We start from the raw sequence: 24688 nt of genomic DNA on the forward strand, positions 1-24688 counted from the left end.
TGAGTGGTTTGGTAACGGATGTCACCAAAATACCGGATACCGAACCAACGAACACCCCTACCAAGAAGAATAAATGACGGACTTCAACACCCAGAGTATGATGCTCAGGCGATCAGACAAGAATCAAATTACCTCGTCAACAGGCGCTGACTGCGCAGTTGACCCGAGGTCAGCGCGTGGGTCAGCTCGTTCTGACCAGGGTCACGCGCTGGTCAGCAACTGCTGACCGTGGTCACCCGCACTGACCGTGCAGTTGACCTGAGGTCAGGCTGCTGGTCAACGCCCGCTGACCACGGTCACGCGCTTGACCCCGGGTCAATGCGCACAGACCCCGCAGTTGACACGAGGTCAGCGCGCTAGTCAGCACGCGCTGACCAGGGTCACGCGCTTGACCCCGGGTCAACATGTGCTGACCTCACAGTTGACCTGAGGTCAACCTAAGCTTACCATGGTCAATCGCGTCCATTGGCCTACCTGCGTCGATCCTTGCCCCGCTACCAACCTCCAACCTCCAACCTTCGACCCTGACTCTTTTTGGTCAGCCAACTAATGTCGTCGTGGTCAAATATTTTTTACAATACATTTTGGTCATATTATTTTGTCGCAAGGCTATCACTTTTGTCAAATTTTTTTTGAAGCCTCATAGTGATGACTCATACCCCCCGACGGGAAATATTCGCAAACTTCTATAGAAGCACCAGATCGCTCTGACAATAGCTTATCGATCTCCAAACGTCTTTGACTCACAAAAAGCGACACTTTTCGCTACCACATCCCCCAGGACACGTACCAAGTTACAAATGCAAGGGGATCAAATTCCGAATCAGCTTCTGCGACTCTGAAAAACTACTTTCTAAGCCTCCGCACTCCGTCAACTTAGAGAGTCGGGGACAAATTGTATGGGTCAAAATACGTCACCAGGGGCGCCCCTAAAAATCCACGATTGATGGGCTTACGCGGTGACTAAGTCCATGAATTAATAATCAATGGGCCTGACTCATTTATCTTCAGGCATCCCGAAGCAACGTTACAGTACGGAAGTACATCCTGCTCTAGATAAAGGGTCCGTCCTCATCAGCAGGCCAAAGTACGGAAGTGCATCCACCTCTGGATAAAGAGGTCCGTCCTCACTACCTCAGCAGACCAAAATACAGAAGTACGACCAGCTCTGGATAGAAGAGATTCGTCCTCTTCTCCTCAGCTGACCTCTCTACATATATCTGTTGGGAAGCGTTATCGTCATTCAAGATGACAATATCCCCAATATATCCGTTGAATGGGAGTTACGATATCCCCATTCATGGTAATAACTCCACGCGTTACCATATTCAAGGCAACAACTCACCACCAGGTGACGGTTGACCAAAACGGACAGTTGACCACAAAACGCTATATAAGGATCAACTGGTAATCGGCTAAGGCATCCAACTACGGATAACAACACCCGACTTCTAAATTCACTCGTAATCAACTAACGACTTATTTTTTCTCTACTATCGATCATCCACACCACTGACAGTCAACCATCACCTGCTCAAGGAAGACGAGTGATCATTCTCTCTCCTAACGATCATCTTCCCAAGGAAGACGAGTGATCATTCTCTCTCCTGACTATCACCTGCTCAAGAAAGACGAACGATCCTTCTCTCTCCTTACGATCACTTTTTCTAAGAAGGCCACTGATCTTTCTCTCTCCTAACGACCAATTCTTCAAGGGAAACGACTGATCATTTCTCTCACCAGACGACTAAGGGGTGCAAGCGTTTTACTTCACGCGACCACCAGAGAACTAAGGCAGGCATACACTTGACTGTATCACCTTTTCTCCCAACGGCCAACTCGCTCAAGCAACTTATTTAACTCCATAGCTCAAACTCTGGTTTACAGTTCTTATCTACTCTTTGCCAAGTTCCCTTACTTGACCGTCGAAGCCTTCTTAGGCAGGCACCATCCCGGTGTCCCCTAAGATCTTGTGGTTACGTGTGTTGTTGTCTCTTTTGTCACAAGTTAAGCCCAAAGACGTCTTCGGTGCCCGCAGAAATATTAACAAGTGGATGTTCGACTTCCGGTCAACGGCCCGGTCTCCGCTGACTTCCTGACTCGCAAATTCTTACCCTCACAATAATGAAGTCCGGATTATTTACGGGTCATGGTGTTTAGCTAGAAACCAACTAGGACCGTCGAATCACGAAGCGATTTGCGACTAACTTCGTCCGGATCCTACGTCGGGTTACACAAAGAGTGTCAACTTGATCAGGAGATATGGCTAGAGGGATGAAACATATATATAGTTGGGTAACACCCATAGATATGTCCCACATGCCCCGACCATGCTTGATCGAGTGCCCTCATAGGGCCGGACAGATCTGCCCAAGGAGGCATGCATGGGGAGGCCACAAGTTAGGGAAACTAGAAAACAGAAACTAGTTTCCATTTTCAAGGGTTTCCTAAATCTTATGCAAAAGGGCTTTTTAGGAAATCTAATTAGGGTTGTACTCTAACTTAGGGTTCTATATAATACCTCTTGAGACGTGAATAAGGTGTAAGGTGTGGAAAATTCTGAAGGAGCTTTCAATCTCTACAACATCAAGTAGAGAAAGAAAGAGGGAAAATTCCCAACTATCTATCTAGTCAAAGAAGAATGAGTTCTTCAATCTAACCACCATTGGAGTTCTAGCTAACAACAAGGTGGGATATCACGGTGATTGCTTGGTGTCCCAAGTAGAGGAGCTACAATTGGAGCTCTTGATCTTTTCAAAAGCGATTGGAAAGGTTCAAGGGAAAACTAGCGATTAAGGTATTTATGCAGTTTAACTTAGTTATGATTATTAATTAACTTATGCCTGAGATCCTGGGGATACTGATATGGCGTGAAAATGCCACATTTAGGTCACTTAACTTCGATGAGTTAGTTCCTTTCGAGTATTATAAATAATATATTATGTACTTTTCTTGTTAGGTATCATATTTGGAGATAAACATGTAAATCGGAATAAAGGGAACAAAATGTCACTATCATTTCATGTGCCCAAAACGAGAGAAGAAGATTTCAAGAAAATCAAATTACAAGAGGAGGCAATGACGAGTCCGACGGTGAAAACGGAAGTCAATTTGGAGTTCGGACGGGGAAGTTATGAAAGAAAGAAGTCCGAGGGTATTTGAGTCCTTTGTGAGAATTTGAAGGCGTAGAGACAAGGATGGAGGCACCATCTTGGTCTCTAAATCAAAGCCCAAAACCAAGTCCAAGCCCAAGAGCCCAAGGAAGAATGACAAGGAAAGATTTTATGAGCACCATCTCTTTATGGATCCAAGTCAACAAAGTCTAAAGAAATTGACTAAGTCTTGTCTTAGGGTTTTTGTAGTAAAAGAGCTACTATTCATCATCTTCTTGACCAAGCTACCAAGGGAGAGAGAGAGGAAAGGAGGCTAGAGTTCTCCATAAAAAATCTAGGGTTTGAGTTACTTGAGGGTTTGCTCGAGAGAAGAAAGAGAGGGGAAGCTTGGCCGGACACAAAGTTCGGGAAGGATGGCCAGGAATGAGTCGCAACCACAAGAGCTCCGGCAGCATCAACATAACGCACGGAAAGAAGCTGCTGCGGGCGCAGGAATCTTCCACGAGAGCTGCAGCTGCAACCCTGCAGCACGGACTGGAGCTTCTGTAGCTCGGGCTGTGTTGCTCGTTCTCGAGCTCGAACTGCGGCCGGCACACGGGACAACAAGGATGCCTTCACGGGACGCATCTGCGGGTCGGACCAGCAAGGGACAGGATGCGCCGGATTTTCAAGCATTTTTGGCCGAAAACTTGGCCGGATTTTCTTGCTTTTCCGAAAACCTTCCTGGTCCGAAACCTTATGGCTTTTACTTCCCATGCCATGATATTGTTTCTCATGTGGTTTGATTTGATTTTGGGTTAGAAATTGCTAGAGTGAGAAAACTAGGATTTAACTTTAATAGAGGTTTGTGATAAATGGAGAAGATGATGAGGATTGCTAAGGGGAACTCTGATTTTTTCTCGGGGACACCATTTTGGTACCTCTGAAGGGAATCCAAAATTTTACTAAGGGGAGATCAGCTGCAACTAAAGACTTATAATTTCCGACGATCTTAGCCTGGCGCCTCATCAAAAAAGGGGGTTTCACTCATCATTTTCTATCTATTTATTGTTCATTTATTATATTTGTCTAACTCTTGTATTTCGGATACTTTTGAAGCATGATTTGATGTGACGAATGACTTAATATTTGTTTACATGTGAGTTTAATTGACTTCGTCTAGTTTTATAAATTAGAAGCCTTGATCTTAATCGTCTATTGACACAAAGTTTGATAATGCGTACTTAGTTTGATAATCGATACTTACTAACCTTTGATCGATTATACTTAGTTTGACGTATTATACTTATTAGTGTCATACTTATTCATTTTCAATTCATTAGATAGTGTGTGTAAGTTTGATAGTCGATGCTTAGTGACGTTTGATCGATTATGCTTAGTTAGACACATGATGCTTAGGATTGCCAATGTGAGTGAAGTTAATTACATTTTTATGCGAATAGATTAGTAGTATTTATCACCTTCGATCTTGTGGATCGAAGTATCCCTCTCAATCGACTTTTGCCTGAATCGATTCTTACCTGTCTCGACTCTTGTTCCTCCGACTCTTCTATAAAATCTCTCTCGCCTTTTACTTAAATTGTTTAGCTAGTTTTATTTGTTTTCTTTATTTCTTATAAACCAATCAAAAATCCAAATTGACACCTTTTATTTTTAGTCTAAGATAGTGAGTGACTCGTAGACAGGCGAACGAGACCGTTCGATATTCGAACTACCTTCTTATCCTTAGATCGACCCCGACTTTGCCGGGTTACTACTTGATACCTCCGTTTGGGTTGTAACCTTTTTGGGTGCATCAGATACTAGTGTTAGACATGTTAGATGTCCGAGATTCTGCCACCAACACTAGGAGACCACATAACCCGACAAAAAGCATCTCGATAACGCACCAAGTCATAATGACTGCGCGTCAAATCGCAGCTAAAATCTGACCAAGTCAGAGAAAGGAATTAATGGGATCCGACAAAACCTATTCATCCCTCCAATTACAAGACGCCACATAGCCCACGCATGGCTACAGAGATACCGTGGGCAGTTACCCAAAAGATCAACGCCAAAAATGCGTGATCAGAGGATCTATACTATGACGTCATACAATCAAGCATGGAAGCGGAAGTTAATCTCATGAGGCACGAAACCAAAACGTGTCACGCGAAAGATGATGCGTGGGTACATCCCTCAGAAATCACCACTTGGCTTGTTCTAGCCAAAACAACCCCGACGAGCAGAACCACATCAGCGCAGTAACAAAAGACAAGGCTTCGAAACAACCCAGCTAAAAGCAGCTCCGGAACACGGAGCTCACAAAATCAAAAGAACAACCGAGCTTCACGAAACATCTCTGGTCCAGGTATACCCGTCGTGTTTAGGGTTATTTAAGATATTTCATATCAAAACTCGAGAGCCAATTCTATTCCTTAATCTCGCTACTTTCGACTAAGGAGTAGCGCGACTCGTGATGATGCATAAAATGCCCAGACGTTGACTAACATCAAGAAGTCAAGAATAAACCAGAAGTCCAATGGGTCAACCCGACTTAAGGTAGTAGGACTACTGAACCCACATCCGCCACCTACGCCCCGAATTCGGAGGTCGGCCAGAATCAGCTAAGAGGTATCAACCCTATTTCATCTACATTACGATCAAATCAAACCTGAAATCTCTAAAGGAATGAGGGGTCCACGTAAGCTAGGTCGACGCCTCACACCCTAAAATGAGGAGGCAGAAGCGCGCCGCAAACTTACCGACTCAATCACAGAATCTCATTAAAAGATCCCAGTCGGTTGAAGATCTTAACTGTTTAAGCAAGCTTGGACTTCAAGAGTCTTAAAGGAGGAAACATCTTTTAGAAGATTTATCACCTCGGCAGGATATCTACGAAGATCCTTGAACTTAGGAACTTCTTTTTATCCTAGATACGAGATAAACTACAAGGGAAACTCTAACCACGAACAATGGGAAACTTCCCTAAACGGTGGATCATAACCGCCTCATCAACAACGTCTATCACAGTCGGTCTAATTCATCCTATAAAAGGGCCCCCCATCATCTTCCACAAGACAAGCTGACACACGATCTCTACCACAATCACTTACACTGAGTTTCCATAACTCGCCCCCAAAAGGTTCAATCAATATTCAATCTTTTACTGCAAAGAGCAATCTGACTGTCTTGAGCGTCGGAGCGGTTTTCGAACCCTTCGCAGGTTTCCTCCCAGGTTTACAAGGAGCAAAGAGCAGGACCAGGACCAGGAGCGAGAAGAAGGAACCTCGACCTAACAGAATATTCGATCATAATGGATGCTGTCATGCAACAAGTCTCTATTTCTTGACTGATTAACGGAAAACCACTTTTTGACATGAACAAGTTCGATTTGTCTGCTAATGATCAAATGTATATCGGATGTATTAGTCGATAATCAGATGCTTTTGCCAATTATTCGATGTTCTGTATCATTCTTCCTTCAGTCGTTCTATAGTGCTTGGGTCGACTACTGCACGGTGATGAGCTATCGTCTTTAATGTGGTAAAAGGCGAAGTTGTCACCATCAATACATATATCGTAACCCCTTAACGGGTACATCCGGGAAATTGTCATCTTGAATGACAATAACGTCTCCCCAACGAATGTACGGAGGGAGGTCTGCTGAGGAGGTGAAAACTGACCTCTTTATCCAGGGTTGGATATGCTTGTCTATTTTAACCTTCCTTCGAGGTGCCCGAAGATAAATAGGTCGGGCCCATTAACCATTAGTTCATAGGCTTGGTCACCATGTAAGCCCATTAATCGTGGATTTCTGGGCGCTCCGAGTGACGTATTTTGACTCATACAGTTTGTCCTCCACTCTCTAAGTTGACGGTGTGCGGAGGAGACTTATAGAGTAGTTTGAAGTCGTAGAGGCCGATTCGCTGTTCGATTCTGTTGCATTTGTAGCCCCGTCCGTGTCCGGTGGGGACTTGTTCGCGAGAAGTGTCGCGTTTAGTGAGTTAGTTCGGCGCTCATGGTTTGATGAGATCGCGTCGGATTGATCCGACCTTTTGCAGAACTTACCAACTCTTCTCACCTTACTTTTTAACAATGTTTCCTCGAGGTCAAAAGACACTAAGGATGATCCTGAGAACTCGACATTTGTTTAACAGACTATGGTAATAATACTCCTTCCTTGGGTCAAATTCTTTTCATTTGATTCATGCTTATTCTCAGCGTTCTAAATGATAGATGGGTTTTTCTATCTTCCTCTTATTGACACTATTTTCAAGTTTCTTAAACTACAAGAGAAAGGTTTGCACTCCTGAGGGCATCCCTTTTAGTTGTAAAATTTAAACTCAGGAGATCAAATGAGCTCTTTTTAGTATTGCGAATTTGAGTAGCTCTTCATTCTACTCGAAGTTAACGCAGAAAAGATTAGTCAAAGCAAATTGGAAAGGCTTAGAATCTCAAAAGGGTTAAGTCTCCACTAATGATCAAGCTAGATCTCTTTAAAATGTTTACTCTTAACCTATATAACACTTACGAGGCTAGTCCATAGACTACCTCAAGACTCGAAATTTGTGGAAAAATCTTTAGCAAACATATAGTACGACCAACTATACTTTATAACTATTAACAAGCAAAAACAACTAGACTCTATAGTACGACCAACTAGACTCTTTAGTGCGACCAAGAGATTGGGTCGGTTGAAGGTCCCAACATGACCGCTGGGGATACCCCAAGGGTCATGTTGGGGGACCAAATCCTGCCGTTAGATTTGCTCTAATGGGCATAATTAATGTAATTAATTTTTAGTTTTAGTTTTTTTGTTAAAATCCAATTAGTTTTTTTCTTCAACTAACTAATTTTTGTTTAAATTTTTTTATTTTGAAAATAGTTCAAACACGTGTTTCACACATATAAAAGATCGCACACATTTTTCTCACACCCACAAAAATCTACACACGCGTTTCTCACATGTACAAATTTTAGGCTTAAGCACAGGCTGACATCAGAACTGAGTTTTTTAAGCTGAGCTGAAGTTTCAAAATTCGGGTGAAAAGTGGTATTTTGAGCTTAAGCTAGACTCCCAGGTTGGAGGTAGGCCTACGTACCTGAACGATCTTCAAGAAGCCATCCGCCTGTGAAAATGTAATGAATTTATTAATTTATGGGTTGTTTCTCAAATAGCCCCCAACTTTGTGACCGGTTTCCTACCTAGCCCTCTACTTTATTAAAAATACCCAGATGACCCCCTTTTTAAGATTCCATTATAATACCGTTAACTAGTCATCATTTCTCTATTTTCTATCTCATCGCCTCTCTGCCACCTCATATTCTTCACCGGCAAAGTCGCCGGTCGACCAATTTTCCGGCCAGCGACCTTCAAACCTGATAAAATTTTAATTTTTTTCTTCTCTTTCAAAAAAAAACATTTTTTTTTCTTTCCTCTCTCTCTAGATCTGTTCTAGAGAAAGAGTTCTAAAATAGACCGATCTGTTCAAGAACATACCTCCTCTCTCTAGAACAAATTTAGAGATAGAGAGAGGAAAGAACAAAAAAAATGTTTTTTTTAGAAAGAGAGAGGAAAAAAAATAATTTGAAGGTCGCTGGTCGAAAAATTGTCCGGAAAGCGACCTTGCCGGTGAAAACGATGAGGTGGCGAGAAGATGAGGTGGCAGAGAGAGGTGATGAGATGGAAGAGAGAGAAATGATGACTATTTAACGGTGTTATAATGAAATCTTAAAAAGGGGGCCATCAACTCTTTTAATAAAGTAGGAGGCTAGGCAGGAAACCGGTCCCAAAATTGAGGGCTATAAGGAAAATAATCCTTAATTTATTCGGTCGATGAGTAGAAAGAACGATTGTCGTAATCGAGCCGTCTACCCTTCCAGGCGGAAGGATGATCGATCCTCAGCGACGACTTTTGACCATCGAGTTGTAGACAAATAATGTACTCCACTATATAACATTAACTCTTCTCTCCTCTCTCCTCTCTCCTCTCTCCTCTCTCCTCTTACTCCTCTCATGTTTCAGACGGAACTGAAACCGAGAGGTTGAAGGGTTTCTAACATCAACTCTTTTCAAAATTCAACACTTATTTTCTTCTTTACCTCTCTCTTAAAGTTCAAGTCATCAGTTTAAGAGTGAAATAAGGAGAGACGGGTTTATAGTTCAGCTGCTAAAGCTACGGTGAGATTCATCTGCGTTCTCATTTTCTTTCACTAGGTATCAGCGTTTCTCACAACCTTAGGGAATTTTCGTTTCTAAGGTCCCTGTTGATCTTAAATTTAGGATTTCTTTTGAATTATTTACAATTGATGGAGTTTAATTGTTATTGTTGTAAATTGACCAACAACTAGTTGAGTTCTCAAGCTAGAGTTCCAAAAGTTTGATTTGTTATAGGTTTTTGGTTTTGTAGGATTGCCTTGTTATTTGATTAGAATTTCTTCTTCATTCATAAGTTGTATGAGAAATCGTTTTGGATGCCCCCATCACACCATACTAGTACTTGTTCTTTCTAGGGCAACATATTTTAGGTTATATAAGAATTCTTGAATTGATTGAGTTTCCAAAGATTTGGAAGCATCTTACAAACATTCAATACAAAGTCATAATTTTAAATGTTTAAGTACCACTGTATCAGATGTTGCTGCATCATGGGGAAGCATGAAGTACAACAATATCTGATAAGCATTTGTCCTAAATAAACTGTGTGCAAAAAATTTCTTAAATTTTAAAATTGGAAACTAGTGGTTATTAGATGTTAGATAACTCAAATGTGACAGGTATCTCTTGTTGCTTATGTGCGTCCACGCGATCATTGTTACCAATGTAACACAATGTGGGGAAACAATAGATTAAGCTGAGTAGGGGATATGATGGGTGAATTTGTAAGACGCATCATACTTCAGACGTTTACAAGGTTAAGTGCAGGGAAGATAGAAAATAGAAACTTAAATATCCAAGTAAAATCTGAAATGTTAATTAGCTAGGAAGATTTAAGCTGCAAACTACTCAATTATATGTTTGTTTCAGATTTCATATCCGCAAGCGGTAGCTTGCAGACAAGTTAGCAACTTTGTGGTTCCTACCTGTTAATTTATGTTAATTTAATACTCCAAGGTTCTCAACATGCACGGTCTTTAACAGTTTTATTTTTTTGTCACCACAGAAAAATGTTTTATTCTCCTACAGATCTTACTTTTATAGTTTAATTGAACACCCTAAATGATAGTGAATTCCTGTTTGTTATTTTCATAAATCCATAGTGGAAGACTTCGTGTTACTTCTTCTGATTGTGCCACCCAATATCTATATGAACTTAAGGTTCACATATAAACTAGTCAAGTGTAGCATAACTTTTTCCTGGTGGCAGGATATTTTCTTTTACTGCTTCCATATCATACTTCTTTTTTTTTCTCTATATTTATTCGTGCATAAATCACCTGATGCAGATTGACTCTAGAAATTATACAGATTGATATTTCTAAACAAGGTTTAGTACGTATTGCAAAAATTAGTCATGCCAGCATTAAAGATGAAGACTAAACCATGTAGTGTTTGTCCAAGAGAAGCAAGAAGTCTCCATACTTGCCAGAAGTCAAATAAAGTATTTAAGAACTTGTGCTCTCAAGTCAGGGTATCTCAAGAAACAGCAAAGCTTGACACGTCTATCGAAAATCATGAGGACGGTAGGCAGCCTTTATATCTAGTTTATACCTTTCTTTTTCTTAGACGGGCCATATAATCGGCTGAAGGGATTTATACTTCGTGACTTTTTAGCTCAGTTTCGTCCCCCTATTATTTCTCTCTAAATATCATGAACTAGTTGTAGTATTTAACTTCAGATTTGAAAACTAAAGGAACATACATGACTATATAAACCTCTGTTATTTTATTATTTAAATAATTGTATTTCTTTTGTATACTAATTAGTTATCATTAACTTGATTGAGTAATTTATCATTCATATTGTTTGTTATAGCCATATTACAATACACAATGTAATATAAAATATTGGGCATAAACTGCGGCCCACGATTGGTAACTTCTTGTCCCTCTACAACAAAAAATAATAAACGAAGTAAAGGAAGTACTTATAAGACGACAGAGAGTGAAAGGTATTTAGATAGTTTTGTTTAATTACTGATGGAGATATGTTAATAGGAACTACTTTGTGTAAGGTGGGAGAAATTTGTGGGATAGGAGAACTCTTGAAATTTTTTTTCTGAAAAATATTTACATGAGATTTGGAGTACTGATTCTTGGAAATTACCCACGTATGGGAGAGTTAAGAGAGATTCAGGGAACACAGAAATTAGTTAAGGAGAGAAAAGAGAAAACTTTGAAGGTTGGAACTATTGGATTTCGATCTGGGTTTTTTGAGTTTACCCCCTCGTCACTAATTGGTATTTAAGTTTACCCCCTCAATGATGCGTAATTGAGCTTACTCCCCTCAATGACGCGTAATTGAGCTTACCCCCTTAGTTTTACTATTTTTGATAAAAACACAAAATTTGTGTTTCGCGTACGTGCAATACTTCTAACTACTTAGAGCAATTATTCTTCAATATGAATCCTAGTAGTTATTCCACCTTACTTTATTGTTTGATTTGGTCGCAAATATAATTAATAAAGACTTATTTGTTGTATAGTATTTAAATTTATGATTTTATTATCACAAGCCAAACATGTCCTTAGTAATTTTGACAAAAATTTTAAATCCAAGGAGATAAGCTCAAATACAAATTCTAAAGGAGGTAAACTCAATCACTAATTAGTGTTGAGGGGGTAAGCTCAAAAAACCCTTTCGATTTTAATATCAAAATGGGTCGACCACGTCCCACATAATCCGATCTCCAATCCCAAAAACGTCAAATGTGTTTTATTATGAGGATATATTCATATATATATATATATATACATCCGGTGCACGTCCATTCTGAAACATTTATGTACAGTCCTAGGCTCGCCTTTTTTTTTGCCGTTGACATCCTCAACCAACATATTGAACTCAAGATTATCTTTCATTGGTGCAAGGGGAAATAGTGGTTGTACGAAATCATTTCTGCTTCGTTATAGACTAAATATTATATTGGTACCTACTTGTTACTGAAGATATTCTTAATTTGCTATTGCAGTTTTTTCCAATATTGACGTATACCTGGAAATTGAACACGACAAATCTGCTGATCATAAAAGCTTGTCGGAAAAGGAACCATATCACTCTCAAAAGTCACGATTGTGTCTTGTAGATTCTCCATCTATAGGAAGAGCGGTAAATCTGTTAAAATACTATTATTATGTTATATTGAGAATGCTTCGAATATATTAAAGAAAATTGTAAGTTCCGGTTTATGTTGGTTTCCTTTTTTGTTTTTCGGAATTGTTAACAAGAACCATAATAGAATTATGGTATAATTTTTGTTCAGATTAGGTTCTAATTTGATCAGGAAACCAACCAGGAGAGGTTTGTTCTCCTTGTGTATAGCAGTCGGTCCTTAGGAAGATGGAAGAATCATTAAGATTAAAGATAGCAAAATATTACTATTCAGATAATTAAGTTGTATACTAGTTAGAATACAAATATCTCAACCCCTTGCACTTTTCTCTATTTTGAGTCAGTTTTATTACTTCTGCCGCTTTCGTATAATCACTTTCTATTATTTACCCATTTCATTTATATTAAAAGAAAGGATCAATTCATCCTGATATGATTTGATGAACTTGTATTTGATGCTTGCTCTCTTCCTATTTAGTTTATAAATTATGAGTAGTTTATATTGCCTTTGTCTTGTTCAGTTGATTCAAAATAATAGTTTCATGTGTCCGCAGGAGGAACAATTCCTACCAGCTACTTGCGCATCAAATGTGGAAACAATCTTCTCTCCCTTGTTCAATCTAGATGGATGCGAACCGGATATAAATCAGGAAGGTACCATACCAATATCTTTTTTGCGCTCGGGATTTAATTTTTACAATTCCCTTTCTAACCACTGAGTACGGTTGCATTACAAAGCGTGCTAATGCCTGTGTGGAGAGTAGATCACAGCTTATTGACACATAATCAAACTATTTTGATGAATCAATAAAACTAAATGAACCTAGATAGAGTTACCTGATAAACTCTTCTTCATCACCAACACCACCTGTTGTTATCGTTTTGACTGGAGGGTTTGAAAGGGAAATTCATATAACTAAAAGATAGTAAGTTTCGCGCTAAGGTATATCCGTATATGTGCTGCCTCTTGCAGCAAACTTCCAATATTATTGTCTTTTCTATTTCTGGATATTAGGTTGGCTCTAAGAAGAAACTATGGATGGCTCTACTTCATTTAGCTGTCTGCTTCATGGATGCCACAGATTTTATTTATTTATTGTTGTTTCCAATTGGAACTTCTTGTTAAAGATTTGAAATAATTATACATTTTCTAACAATGACTAATACAAGTATAAGGACTAAATTTGGGTCACCACAATCTGGCTGATGCATTGTCATGTTTCAGTGAACGCAATTTTTGCCCTTTCTTTTCTGTGTATCTTGTTGGCTCTGAAAAGAAACAACTTCTGGCTATGCTTGATTTAGCTGCCTGCGTCATATGGTTACGATAGGTTTTACTTTTTCATTTTCGTATAATTGGAGCTCCTTATTCAAGATTTGACTGCAGACATCCATTCTCTTACATAAATATCTTTTTACTGGGGTTAAATCCACACATTAAGAGGCAAAATGTGCCTAGAAAACTTTCAGTTTCGTCACTTAATTACTAAAGAAATCCATTATTCTCCATTCTTTATTTAGATCATTAGAAACATCTCCAAGGCTCTCGTGAAGTACCTGGTTTCCTTTTTAATTTTGTAGTCATGTAGGTTGTGGTAATGCTATTTCTACCTTGAATATCAAATCGTCTTTCAAGTGCCTTTTTCTTAAGAGTATTAATTTTGTTAAGATTTTCATGATGATAAAATTGGAACTAGGTTGCATTGACAATAGGTGACATTTCTTTTACTAGTTTTGTTCAGAAATCTGGAAAGGTGTTGATATAAGTCTATGATGTTAGTTATTTCCTAGGTATTAAATTGTGGATGTGGATAAAATTTTTTATCTTGTTGGAAAGAAATATACTCTATTTCCTTAGTTGTGTAAACATTTACAAAGCTTCAGAAACGTGCCAATAGTCTGCCATTTCTAAAAAATGTATATGCCTTGGATCATTGGTTACTTTGAAGCGGCATGGTCGCCTAAGTCCTAGATTATTATCAAGTTTTGCACGAATCAAGTATACCTTCATAGTAGAGTTTCTTGAGGTTTGTGTTTAACTGGAGCAGACTGTTGGTCAGAGCTTTATACATTCCTCGGCCTCTACTAGCAACTGCTGACTATTAGGATCCTAAAGCAATTTTGCTGTACGTTATGTTTAAATCTTTCTTAATTCTTATTGCTTGAATAATGGACCACTCTTATACTGAATTTGAAATTTTGGATGTTCTTTTTCTTCATATTTAGGTTTTTATATTTTATCATTTTGGTTAAATTATTTACGAAGGGAAAGTATAAGTGAAATTTCATTTTGAACTCATTTTGGAGCAATTCGGTCATCTAAATGGAAATATGTCGACATTTAGCACCAGGGTTATTTTTTTTCTTCTGTTTATATAATATTTCTCTTTCTGATACTTCCTCAGTTGTGATCTGATCGATTAATCAGACACTTTAATTATACCGAGTTATAAAGAAAAAAATCTGTCAAATGCATGCATCTTTTTTTTCAATCTAATTTTTCTTTGTATTATGTATAGCATATTTTTTGATATTTCGAGAAGTTATTGAGAGGGTACGCGTGCTTGTAATCAAATTTTGCCACTAAAGATATTAGCCAATTTACATGCAGGCTATTCTTTTGCCATAAAGGACAGTCTCAATTTAGTGGTTGTTGAGAACTATGATGAGTCCAACACAAGGTCATATGGGTATCAAACATGCAATATATCAGATGTCAATATCTCAGACATGTCTGTGGCTGGTTTACCATTTGATGGAAATACAGGGTTAGAAGATATCAATGGGTTCGATTCTTTTCCTGAATATGGATTTTCTCTTTCTGATACCATGTTTGATTTGGCTGAAAAATACATGGCACTTCCTCTCCTTGAGGAAACTATTGAAACAAGCAATATCCATGAAAATGCAATAAGTGAAGAACCCTTTATAAAGTCAGATGATGCTTGCTCATATCTAGCCATTCACCAGAAAAGATCTTGTGGAGAAGAATCTTGTTTAAACTCTCAGTCTGTTGGCTCAGATGAAGTTGATTGCTTTGATCCACACTTGTTTATTAGAAATTTACCTGACCTGTCTGATGTTGTTCCGTCTTTGTGGCCGTCATTCTTGCAACAAGAAACTGGAAAAAAGAAGTCAATCACTCTGGTTCTTGACTTGGATGGTAAAGAAGATAACCTCTGCACTTCTTTTGTGTTTCTTACATTGATAAACATGGTGTTTCAGAAGCACTTTCCATAAGCTATTCATATATGTGTTGCATCCCTGTTATGGGAAAAATAATGACAACTACCTTTCGCAACTGCATCCCCCTTTCAAAACTAAATAAGTAAAGTGGCTTATTTCTTCAATGTGTGTACTCTGTCTTCATACAGCCTCATTGAGTTCTGATAGTTAAGAATTTAGGTAAGGCTAGGTCTCAGCAGTGTCTTACAATCTTCACGGCTAAAAGACTATGGTTTTAATCTGAGTCGAAAATATGGTAGCTTATGACTTAAGAGTCACCAAGTGAGCCTCATTAACTTTATACTTTCAGTTCTGAAATCGCCTTTTTTTGCCTCCCCTTGGAGTTAGTCTGCTCATTTTGTTTTACTTGATGTATGCAGAAACACTCGTCCATTCTACCCTGGAACAATGTGATGATGCAGATTTCACCTTTTCGGTTTTCTTTAACATGAAAGAACACACAGTCTATGTAAGAGAAAGACCATATCTTCAGGTGTTCTTGGAGAGAGTTGCAGAGATGTTTGAGGTTGTTATATTCACAGCCAGTCAAAGCAGCTATGCTGAACAACTCCTGAATATACTGGATCCAAGTGGAAAGCTTATATCTAGGCGTGCTTATCGAGAATCATGCGTATTCTCGGATGGTAGTTATACTAAGGACTTGACAGTTTTAGGAGTTGACTTGGCAAAGATTGCCATAATTGATAATTCTCCGCAGGTACTTTGTTTTGTCATCCTCAATGATACTCCGGTTGGACATTCCTTATTTTGCGGTACAAAATGTTAGGGCTGTCCATTGGTGTTTGTTACTGATTTTTTATGAGTAACCATTATCCGATCCAGTTTGGATAATGGATATTCGAAACCCTACCAAACCTCTCATGGTTTGCTTTGGGAACAGTCCAAACCGTTTGGCTTTTAAGTTTTAAAATCGCATCAAGCCGGTGCATGGATGGGTTGGTTTGAGCCATTTGGATTGGATTGGTCGTGTTTGGTTATATCTAATCGTATCTTAATTTTGCTTGATGTTAACTTCAAGTTTAAACGTTGCAGTCCAGTAACCCCGTCCCTGTGGTCCAGTAATAGGGGTATTTACACTGATATGTTTTTATAACAAAGGGTTTAATACCCTGAAGATGGCCTGATTCTCCATTTCTATGATTTCAGGTTTTTCGACTACAAGTTGATAATGGGATTCCTATTAAGAGTTGGTTTGACGATCCATCCGACAGGGTGCTAATCACATTACTTCCTTTTCTAGAGACTTTGGTGGATGCAGATGATGTTCGTCCAATCATTGCCAGATTCCACAATGAAGAGTAGCAGCTAACGACAACTTTCAGCAAATTGCAGTTAGTCCGTGAGTCAGACTCCGCAACCCTTGTCTCCAAATACACAACTTATTGAACCTCTCATTGATGATAAAACTAAAAATCAAGAAAAGTATAGTTTATTCTTCTTTCAGGGTTGGTTCAGGTAATACCTGCCATTCCATTTGTCTCATTTTTCTCCTTGCAGAATGTCTCTGCAGTAGAGCTGTAACTATGTGTCAAAACTTTAGCTGCTTTGTTTGTGTGCTTCTCTTTTCCTTGTGTCTGTGCAGATAAAGATATATGCTTAGTTAGTTCAATACAGGAGTGTCGTTTATTTGACTTACCACTTATTGTGCTACTATTGGTACCGTGCTACTATTGGTACCGTATATGGTGGTTAAGTTTCCCAGTTCAAAATTTCTGTTTTGGGTGTAGACATTACTCTTGTTTGTGATTATATGCGAGAAATGTTGGGTTCCTTGAGTTGTTTAGGTGGCCAATTGTGAAATTACTAGAAACACAACAAAAATTCCGAAAATGGCATTTATATTTTAGTGTATAATTTTTTTTAAAATTTGTACTGTTTTAATTTGTTATTGTTATTGTTGGAATGGTTTCTTTCAAATTTTTTAATACTTTCTCGAATTGTTCTTTTTGTCGTTTTGCTATTATTTTAGGTGTTCTTTTTAATCGGTTTTTTGTTTTTAACGTTTCTTTTGTTCGGTCTGTTTTTCAAGGCTTTTCTCTAGTTTTTGTTCTCGGGAGTGCTACATGTACAAAGTCCTTGACAAAATTCTTGACTTAATGACTCATTTTCACTAAAAGACAAAAGTTGATCAAAGTTTGACTTTGATCGGGATTGTTCACTTAGCATTTTGTTAAGAATCTTGTCAAAGATTTTTTGTACATTTACCATTTCCCTTTTGTTTTACTGCTTAAGTTAGAAAACATTACTTTTTGGCCTTTTTGGCCATTCTTTTATGTTAGAGTTAATTTGGAAACTAACTATCTTTTTGTCACAAACCACAGTTTGTTTTTTATAGTTGTAGCGGATAAAAACACTTAGTATTTATTTACCAAACTAATGATTGTCTTGAACAAACAACCTTTTGTCTCTAATGAAATGATGTTTGTCTTGAAAACATTAATGTTTGTCTTGAAAACTTGATGTTTGACTTGAACACACTGGTATTTGTTTTCCTTTTTTCCTTCTTTTAAAGCAGCATGATTGTCCTATCGAACAAGCAACAGTTTTTATCGAAAAACCCCTCTTTCCCCTTGTCCAAGGCAGTCAAGACTTTTAAGCATTTGACGTCCCGAGCATCGGCAATAATTTTGGGAAGTTCGATGAAACGATTAGCAGTACGTGCGATAAAGCCGAACTCTTCGGTAGCGAGAGAAGGATGAACGAAGAGAAACTTTTCCTTATAATCTTTGGGGATATAGGGAGCCGAAAAAAATGGCCCAGACGAGAAGAAAAGTAATACCAGCAACGATCACTAGATTTGACAGAAAAAATCTTATCGAAAGCATATAGACTAACCTTTTCGCCTTTCTGAAGACAGAGAAGATAAAACGCCATGATCTTCATCACGACATTAGGGCTCAATTGGAAAGGTGGCCAATACGTGGACAACCGTTTTTTTTTAATATGGACAACTATCTTATGTGGACAACTAAAATAATTAATTTTTTTATATGGACACCAGTTTCTAAGGAGACAACTCTCTATTATTTTCACTCAAGTCCTCTTCGAATTAGATGTATTATTTTAATACCTTCCCCTTTTCTCCATAAACCCTAAGTAAGTTTGGTCTTCTTCTACTACTTCATCTTCATCATCAACCTAAAATTCTAGAGAGAGAATTTTTTTTGGAGAAGATTATGACATCAAATAAAGGGAAGGGAATTGTTCAAGGATATTCCTAACCAGAAAGATCAGATCTAAAAACCCTAAAACCCGTTAAACTTTTAAAACCTAGAAATAAAAAATTTCAAAATCCTAGATTTATTTTTACAAACAAGTAGAGTTGCTCGTGCTTCATGGAAAACCGACAAAACACGAGAGATCTTAACTTCTGATTTTTTGTAAAAAAAAAAAAAATTCTGACTTGCCAATTTCGTAGATTTCCCACGAAAATTTGGCAAGACAAAAGGAAACTTGCCACGAAAATTTTAGCATATTTTCGTGGATTTCCCACGAAATTCTGGAAATTTCTTCCTCACTTCGAATTTTTGCCTTTAAATCGTTTTGTATTCTTTCAAACTACCTAAACGAAAATATAAAATAAAAGTAAAAAAGTTAAAGTTTTAGCTCATCAATGTAGGCTTTGATTAAAACCCATATATATCTTTAGCAAAAGTAGGAAGAGAGAGGGATTCACAAGAACAACCGACAGAGGAAATCAGAAAAAAGAAAATTGGAAAGATGGAAAAAGAAGACACCCCTCAATAATTGGGATATTTATAAAACAACCCTTGGCGTGGAATTAGGCGCTAATCGATGCCAACACGGAAAAACCAATATTTTATTTGATTTCGTCAACTGGGATATAGGGCCCCGACCCTTAACAAAAAGACGACTACTAAATCAAGAAAAAAACATATCTGAGCTGTTCAAAAAGACAACAAAAATTACTAACTTCAGAGCTAAGTATGCCGGACTCGAATAACACCATCCTTGTCCTCTTTCACAATCCTTTTCAGATCCTCGAAATAATCGGAGAACTTGCCAAGGTGGAGTCTTTGTCGTGTTTGTCAAGATAGACACAGTTAATGAGGAATCAGTCGCAACCTTGACTCTTCGAACCCCATGTTGGAACACTAGTTGTAAACCTAGACTAATACCCTGTAGTTCGTGCATGAGCATTGACACACTCAAGGTCATTGCTGCTGTTGCCACGATAGAATCACCGCTGTGGTCTCTTAAAATTGCGCCAAACCCACCAGTAAATTCATCAAAAGCTCCATACTATTAATAAGGATCTGGTTCATACCAGGCCCAACCCATTTACAAATTGTGGCTGCTTTTAGACTTAGCGGGATTACTAAGTTCCATCGGTCCATAATCTGTCGGGCCCCGTCCATCGTGTTAGGGCTCTTTTTCCAAGCCATCACCTTTGTTTTAATATCTCGGAACACTAACTGGAGAAGTGTTTGCTGCGTTTTTACCTCACCTCTAAAGACTTGATTGTTACGCTCCATCCACACATGATAAAAGTAGCCTTTAACAACTAAACCACCCATTCGACCAAGTACCGAATTACCATGAAAAGTTTTTATACACCACTCTATCTCTTCAGTCCAATTACCCGTTAGGTTTCTTCGAATACACATCAAATTCAGCAGCTTCAACCAGATTTCTTCGAGACCCCAAGAGCGAAGTTTGGTTTTTGTTTTCAGTCCTCTCTTGATGGCAATCCAGGTGATGAACGAATGCTTTGGTATCCCTTCACGACACCATACTAAGTTTGACCACGTGACCGGAGGCTTCTTACGTCATATCGAATTGTATGTATCTCGAACAGTGTACTCTCCTGAAGCAATTATCTTCCAAACCACCATGTCCTTTTTTAATCCCCCTAACTCAAAGTCAGTTAGGGTATCGAAGACCTCACTAAAGGAGTGTCGAATGTTTTCTGGCACTTGCCAATTTCCATTTAAAAGGAAATCTGAGACCTTTGCATCTTCTCTTACATTTGATGAGAACCGCCTATGTGACTCAAAATAATCAGGCAATGACCCAGTTTGGTGCCATATATCCCTCCAAAAAGTATTACTGCCATCATGTATAAGGTATTGAACCAGACCCTTTGCCAAATCTCTGCAATGCAATACACGTCGCCAACACCAAGAACAAGTAGATGGAACCATCATGGTCTAGAAATTCTGACCCCTAATCAGGTTCCTCTTTACCCATCGGACCCATAATGTGGTCTTCTCATTAATAATATCCCATACATGCCTAAGATTAAAAGCACAATTCATAGTCTTTATATCCCGTAAACCTAGACCTCCGTCATTTCTAGGAAAGCAGATGTCTAGCTAATTCACCGCCACCCTATTGCTTCCCTCCTCCAGACCCTTCCACAGGAACCTATTGAAAATCCGATTGATTTCTTTATAAGATCGCGTCGGGAGAACAAAAACCGAAGACCAAAAAACTAACATGCTGGCAAATACTGTTTCAATAAGTTGTATGATAGGTGAGATGCTAGAAGTGGCAACCCGAGATACGTAATAGGAAGGGTACAAATCTGGAACCATAATAACACCCTTACCGACTCTTTCTGTTCCTCAGACATGCCTGCACAAAATATAGAGCTCTTACCCTCGTTCACTGCAAGTCCCGTGCCTATAAAAACTTTCTTAATTACCATATGTAAAGCCTGGGCAGATCCAACATCCCCACACATAAAAACCAGGAGATCGTCCGTAAAACAAAGGTGGGTAACTATTGGGTCTCTACATCGAGGATGAAGTTTCAATGTGCCATTCTGCTGCTCGTGGGGAACCAACATTGAGAAGACTTCCATGACCATGACAGAAAGATAGGGGGAAAGGGGGTAACCCTGTCATAATCCTTTCTTTCCAGCAAAATAACCATGCGAGCCTCCATTCACCATAATCAAAAACCTGGGTGTCGAGACACATTCTATAATTCAGCCCACAAACCGGTCCGGCAACCCAAATTTCTTTTATATTTTAAATAGTGCCGATCATCAGATTGTGTCATATGCCTTCCAAAGATCTATTTTAACTGCACATATATCAAAACCCTATGTTCTACCATAATCTCGAACTAGTTCGTGCGCCAACATGATGTTATCCTGAATTAGTCGGCCTGAGATAAAGGCTAATTGGTTTTCGCTTACCAATGAGGCAATGTATCTCTTCAACCTGGTCGCCAGTATCTTTGTGATGCACTTATATATTACATTGCGGCACGAAATAGGCTTGAAATCACTCGTGGACGAAGTGTTAGAAACTTTAGGAATTAAAGAGATGAAGGTTGAGTTTACCTCCCTTAACAGTCATCCTGATCGGAAAAAGCACTGTATAGCTCGAGTGAAGTCAGTACCCACTAGATCCCAGAGAGTTCTGAAAAACATAGACGAGAAGCCATCCGGACACGGGGCTTTGTCAAAGCCGATAATGCCTCTGACACTTCATCCCGTGTCACCGGTGCATCAAGAAGTTGTGTTGATCCCGGGTTTAAGGTGTGAGGAAACACAAAGCCCATTAGGACAGTATCTTCATCCTCATGTGGAGTAGCCGTTCCTAGCAAGCCTTCATAAGTTCATAGTAGTTCGCAAACATGGTTGGGTTCACTTCAGGATCAGAAATCTCGATCCCATCACCCCCTAGTACCTTTGTAATGTTATTTCGAGCTCTTCTTACCTGCACAGAAGAATGAAAAAAACGAGTATTTTGATCGTCAAGTGTTAGCCATTTAATACGTGATTGCTATTTTTTACTGGAGCACTCCGTAGGTATTTGCAACATACTCCCGTATGGAGATTCTTTCTTCCCGACGTAGTGTTGGGTCCATGGGATTCTCAAATTGCCCGTCTTGACATTCATTCATTTTTGTTCTAGCCAAGTCCACCTGATTAGGCATTTTAACAAACCTTCATACCTTTCCATTGAATAATCCTGTTTTTGACCGCCTTTAGTTTAGAGACCAGTTGATGCATCAGATTACCTTGTACTTCAACCGCCCATGCTGGTGTAACCATATCAATGAACCCGACTCCTCCATCCAGAAATTGAAGAATTTAAAAGGTCTTTTCCCGGAATTTCGGATCACTTTTAAAGAAACCACCATGGGTGTATGATCTGACCAGCCTGATGGGAGGAATTCGACTTTGATACCTTGAAATAACTCCAAGTAATTCTAATGTCATGAGACATCTATCAAGTTTTGATAGAATGTTCTGATCACCTGCCCGAGAATTAGTCCAGGTGAAACCTGTATATGGGCAGTCTAGGAGATGACTATTCTATATGCATTGATTAAAATCATAGTAGTTACTCGGACGCACCTCATCACCCCTACCTTATCATCAGCATGAAGTATTGAGTTGAAATCGCCCATAAATAACCATGGTAAATCAGACCCACTGACTAGGTCTTCAATCTCAGCCCACATGAGAGCCCGACCAGCTAAGAAAGTATGGCCATATGCTACAACTATCATGAACAATTGTCCTTTCCAATCCACCCGACAAGCAATCAGTTGGGTAGAAATATGTATTTTCTGAACTGACAACACATTCGGGTCCCACATAAGCCATATACTACCATCACCTCCCTCATCATAGTTGTCCAAATAAGACCAAAAAGGGTTGAGACTATGTTGAATTCTAGCTTTCTTACTTCGCATAACCTTCGTTTCAACAATACCACACAAACTCAATTTTCTAACACGTATAAGATCTCGCACCTCCATGATCCTTTTATCATCATTCAGTCCTCGGACATTCCAGCAACCAACACTAGCCATTTATAATTCGTGAGCATTTTCGACCTTTCAATTTTGAATCTTCGGTGGTCCTGGTACCTAGTAATCTGCCCTTTGGCTCCATCAATTCCTTTCTTCTAGCTGAATTATTAAGCCATACTCCCGAGTTCTTGGTCCCCAAAACCCCTTTTTTGCGGTATGTATTCGCCCCCAGAGTCACTCTCACTTGAGGTTTCCATCATTTTACTTGTCTTATCATCACACACCATGGGGTGTTCTGCATAATGAATCACTGTAGAAGTGCTTGGAATCGATTCCTTCTCCAACTGTTGTTTCTGTACACATTGTCTCTTGGAACCTTGATTGGACCAATGGTCCCGACTCTTACTTGAAGATGGTGAGGTTATGCTGGGCAACCGAGCTGACTTATTTCCCTTCTTATGGGTCACAAGAGACCACTCACCACCCTGTTCTGAATTTTTTACTGGGTCCTTCTCTTGAATTTTTGGATTTAGTTTTTCAGCTATTGGAGATGGCATCTGCATTATGTTGTTGTACATTTATTAAGTTTGTAATTGGTCCCTTCTTTAACAACTCCATTTCACTGTGTCTGGGGCCTGCTCGACGTGTGTCATGTATAACCAGTGCATTCTCATGTCCTCCTATCGTAGGGTAGTATCCTCAGTTGACATAGGCACAACTTGTGTAGGAGATGCCTCATCCTGGACCTCTGCACTTCTTGTGTTAAACTGATCAGTTCTAGCTGGGGACTTTTCTCGAACACTTTGTGTGCACTGTTGCTGAATATGGCCAGAACCTTTACACAAAGAGCATTTTGGTGGTTTCCACAAATACTCTACTCTTATGTTTACTCTCTTATTATTACTTACTCTGATTGGAATAAAATCGAACAAGTCTTGATGTTTACTGAGCTCGATGTAAACTCGGGCATAAATGAGACGAGATTGTGTAGTTGTGTATTGATCCATTGAGAGCAGTTGTCCAAAGTAGCTAGCAATTAGAGGTTTACCTTTCTTATTCCAGAAAATTAATGGATCCTCGTGAAAATTAACCCATAATGGGATGGATTCAAGCTCAGTTAAGTCTTGTTCAATAAAAGGCTTCCATGGTTTGACAATGAATAGTTTATTGCGTATAAACACGGGGGTCTGGGGGACTCATTAGAATACTTCTCCTGTCCTCATCCAATGAAAATTTAATGACATATGATCAGGGCCCGCCCTAGTCTTGAAAATTCAATAACATATGATCAGGGCCGACCCTAGTCTTTGGGAGGCTTAAAGCAAAGTTAGAAAAAGG

General features: G+C 39.0%; 1 protein-coding gene and 1 long non-coding RNA gene across 4 annotated transcripts; one reads left to right on the plus strand and one right to left on the minus strand.

Moving 5' to 3' along the window:
* The first annotated feature begins 8833 nt into the window (after positions 1-8833).
* Positions 8834-17383, plus strand: LOC147544126 (uncharacterized). Of its 3 annotated transcripts, none has more exons than XM_086635953.1 (7): positions 8834-9312; positions 10542-10778; positions 12228-12364; positions 12922-13021; positions 14979-15530; positions 15973-16310; positions 16760-17383. In XM_086635953.1, the coding sequence occupies exons 2-7, from the start codon at positions 10610-10612 to the stop codon at positions 16913-16915; spliced, it is 1452 nt and encodes a 483-aa protein (XP_086492079.1). In that variant the 5' UTR covers positions 8834-9312; positions 10542-10609; the 3' UTR covers positions 16916-17383. The 3 variants fall into 3 exon arrangements, with proteins under 3 accessions (XP_086492079.1, XP_086492080.1, XP_086492081.1); XM_086635954.1 differs by having other exon boundaries at positions 8931-9276; XM_086635955.1 differs by having other exon boundaries at positions 9103-9312; positions 10564-10778.
* Positions 17384-19419: 2036 nt separating this feature from the next.
* On the minus strand, positions 19420-24453 carry LOC147544127 (uncharacterized). Its single transcript, XR_015223261.1, has 2 exons — positions 22413-24453; positions 19420-22305 (listed from the first exon to the last, which is right to left on the minus strand). It is a non-coding gene; the product is annotated as an uncharacterized LOC147544127 (long non-coding RNA).
* Positions 24454-24688: the final 235 nt, after the last annotated feature.

The sequence above is a fragment of the Eschscholzia californica genome, unplaced genomic scaffold (genome assembly GCF_041429995.1).
Source record: "Eschscholzia californica isolate CP2 unplaced genomic scaffold, dmEscCali1.0.p SCAF_4, whole genome shotgun sequence".
NCBI classification, from domain to species: Eukaryota; Viridiplantae; Streptophyta; class Magnoliopsida; order Ranunculales; family Papaveraceae; genus Eschscholzia; species Eschscholzia californica.

What these genes read in the sequence shown, in the direction of transcription:
- LOC147544126 (XM_086635953.1), top strand. Translation starts at nt 10,610, where the DNA reads ATGCCAGCATTAAAGATGAAGACTAAACCATGTAGTGTTTGTCCAAGA. An exon ending in TATCGAAAATCATGAGGACG is followed by an intron (nt 10,779 to 12,227) that starts GTAGGCAGCCTT and finishes TTGCTATTGCAG; the next exon opens with TTTTTTCCAATATTGACGTA. An exon ending in TAATTGATAATTCTCCGCAG is followed by an intron (nt 16,311 to 16,759) that starts GTACTTTGTTTT and finishes CTATGATTTCAG; the next exon opens with GTTTTTCGACTACAAGTTGA.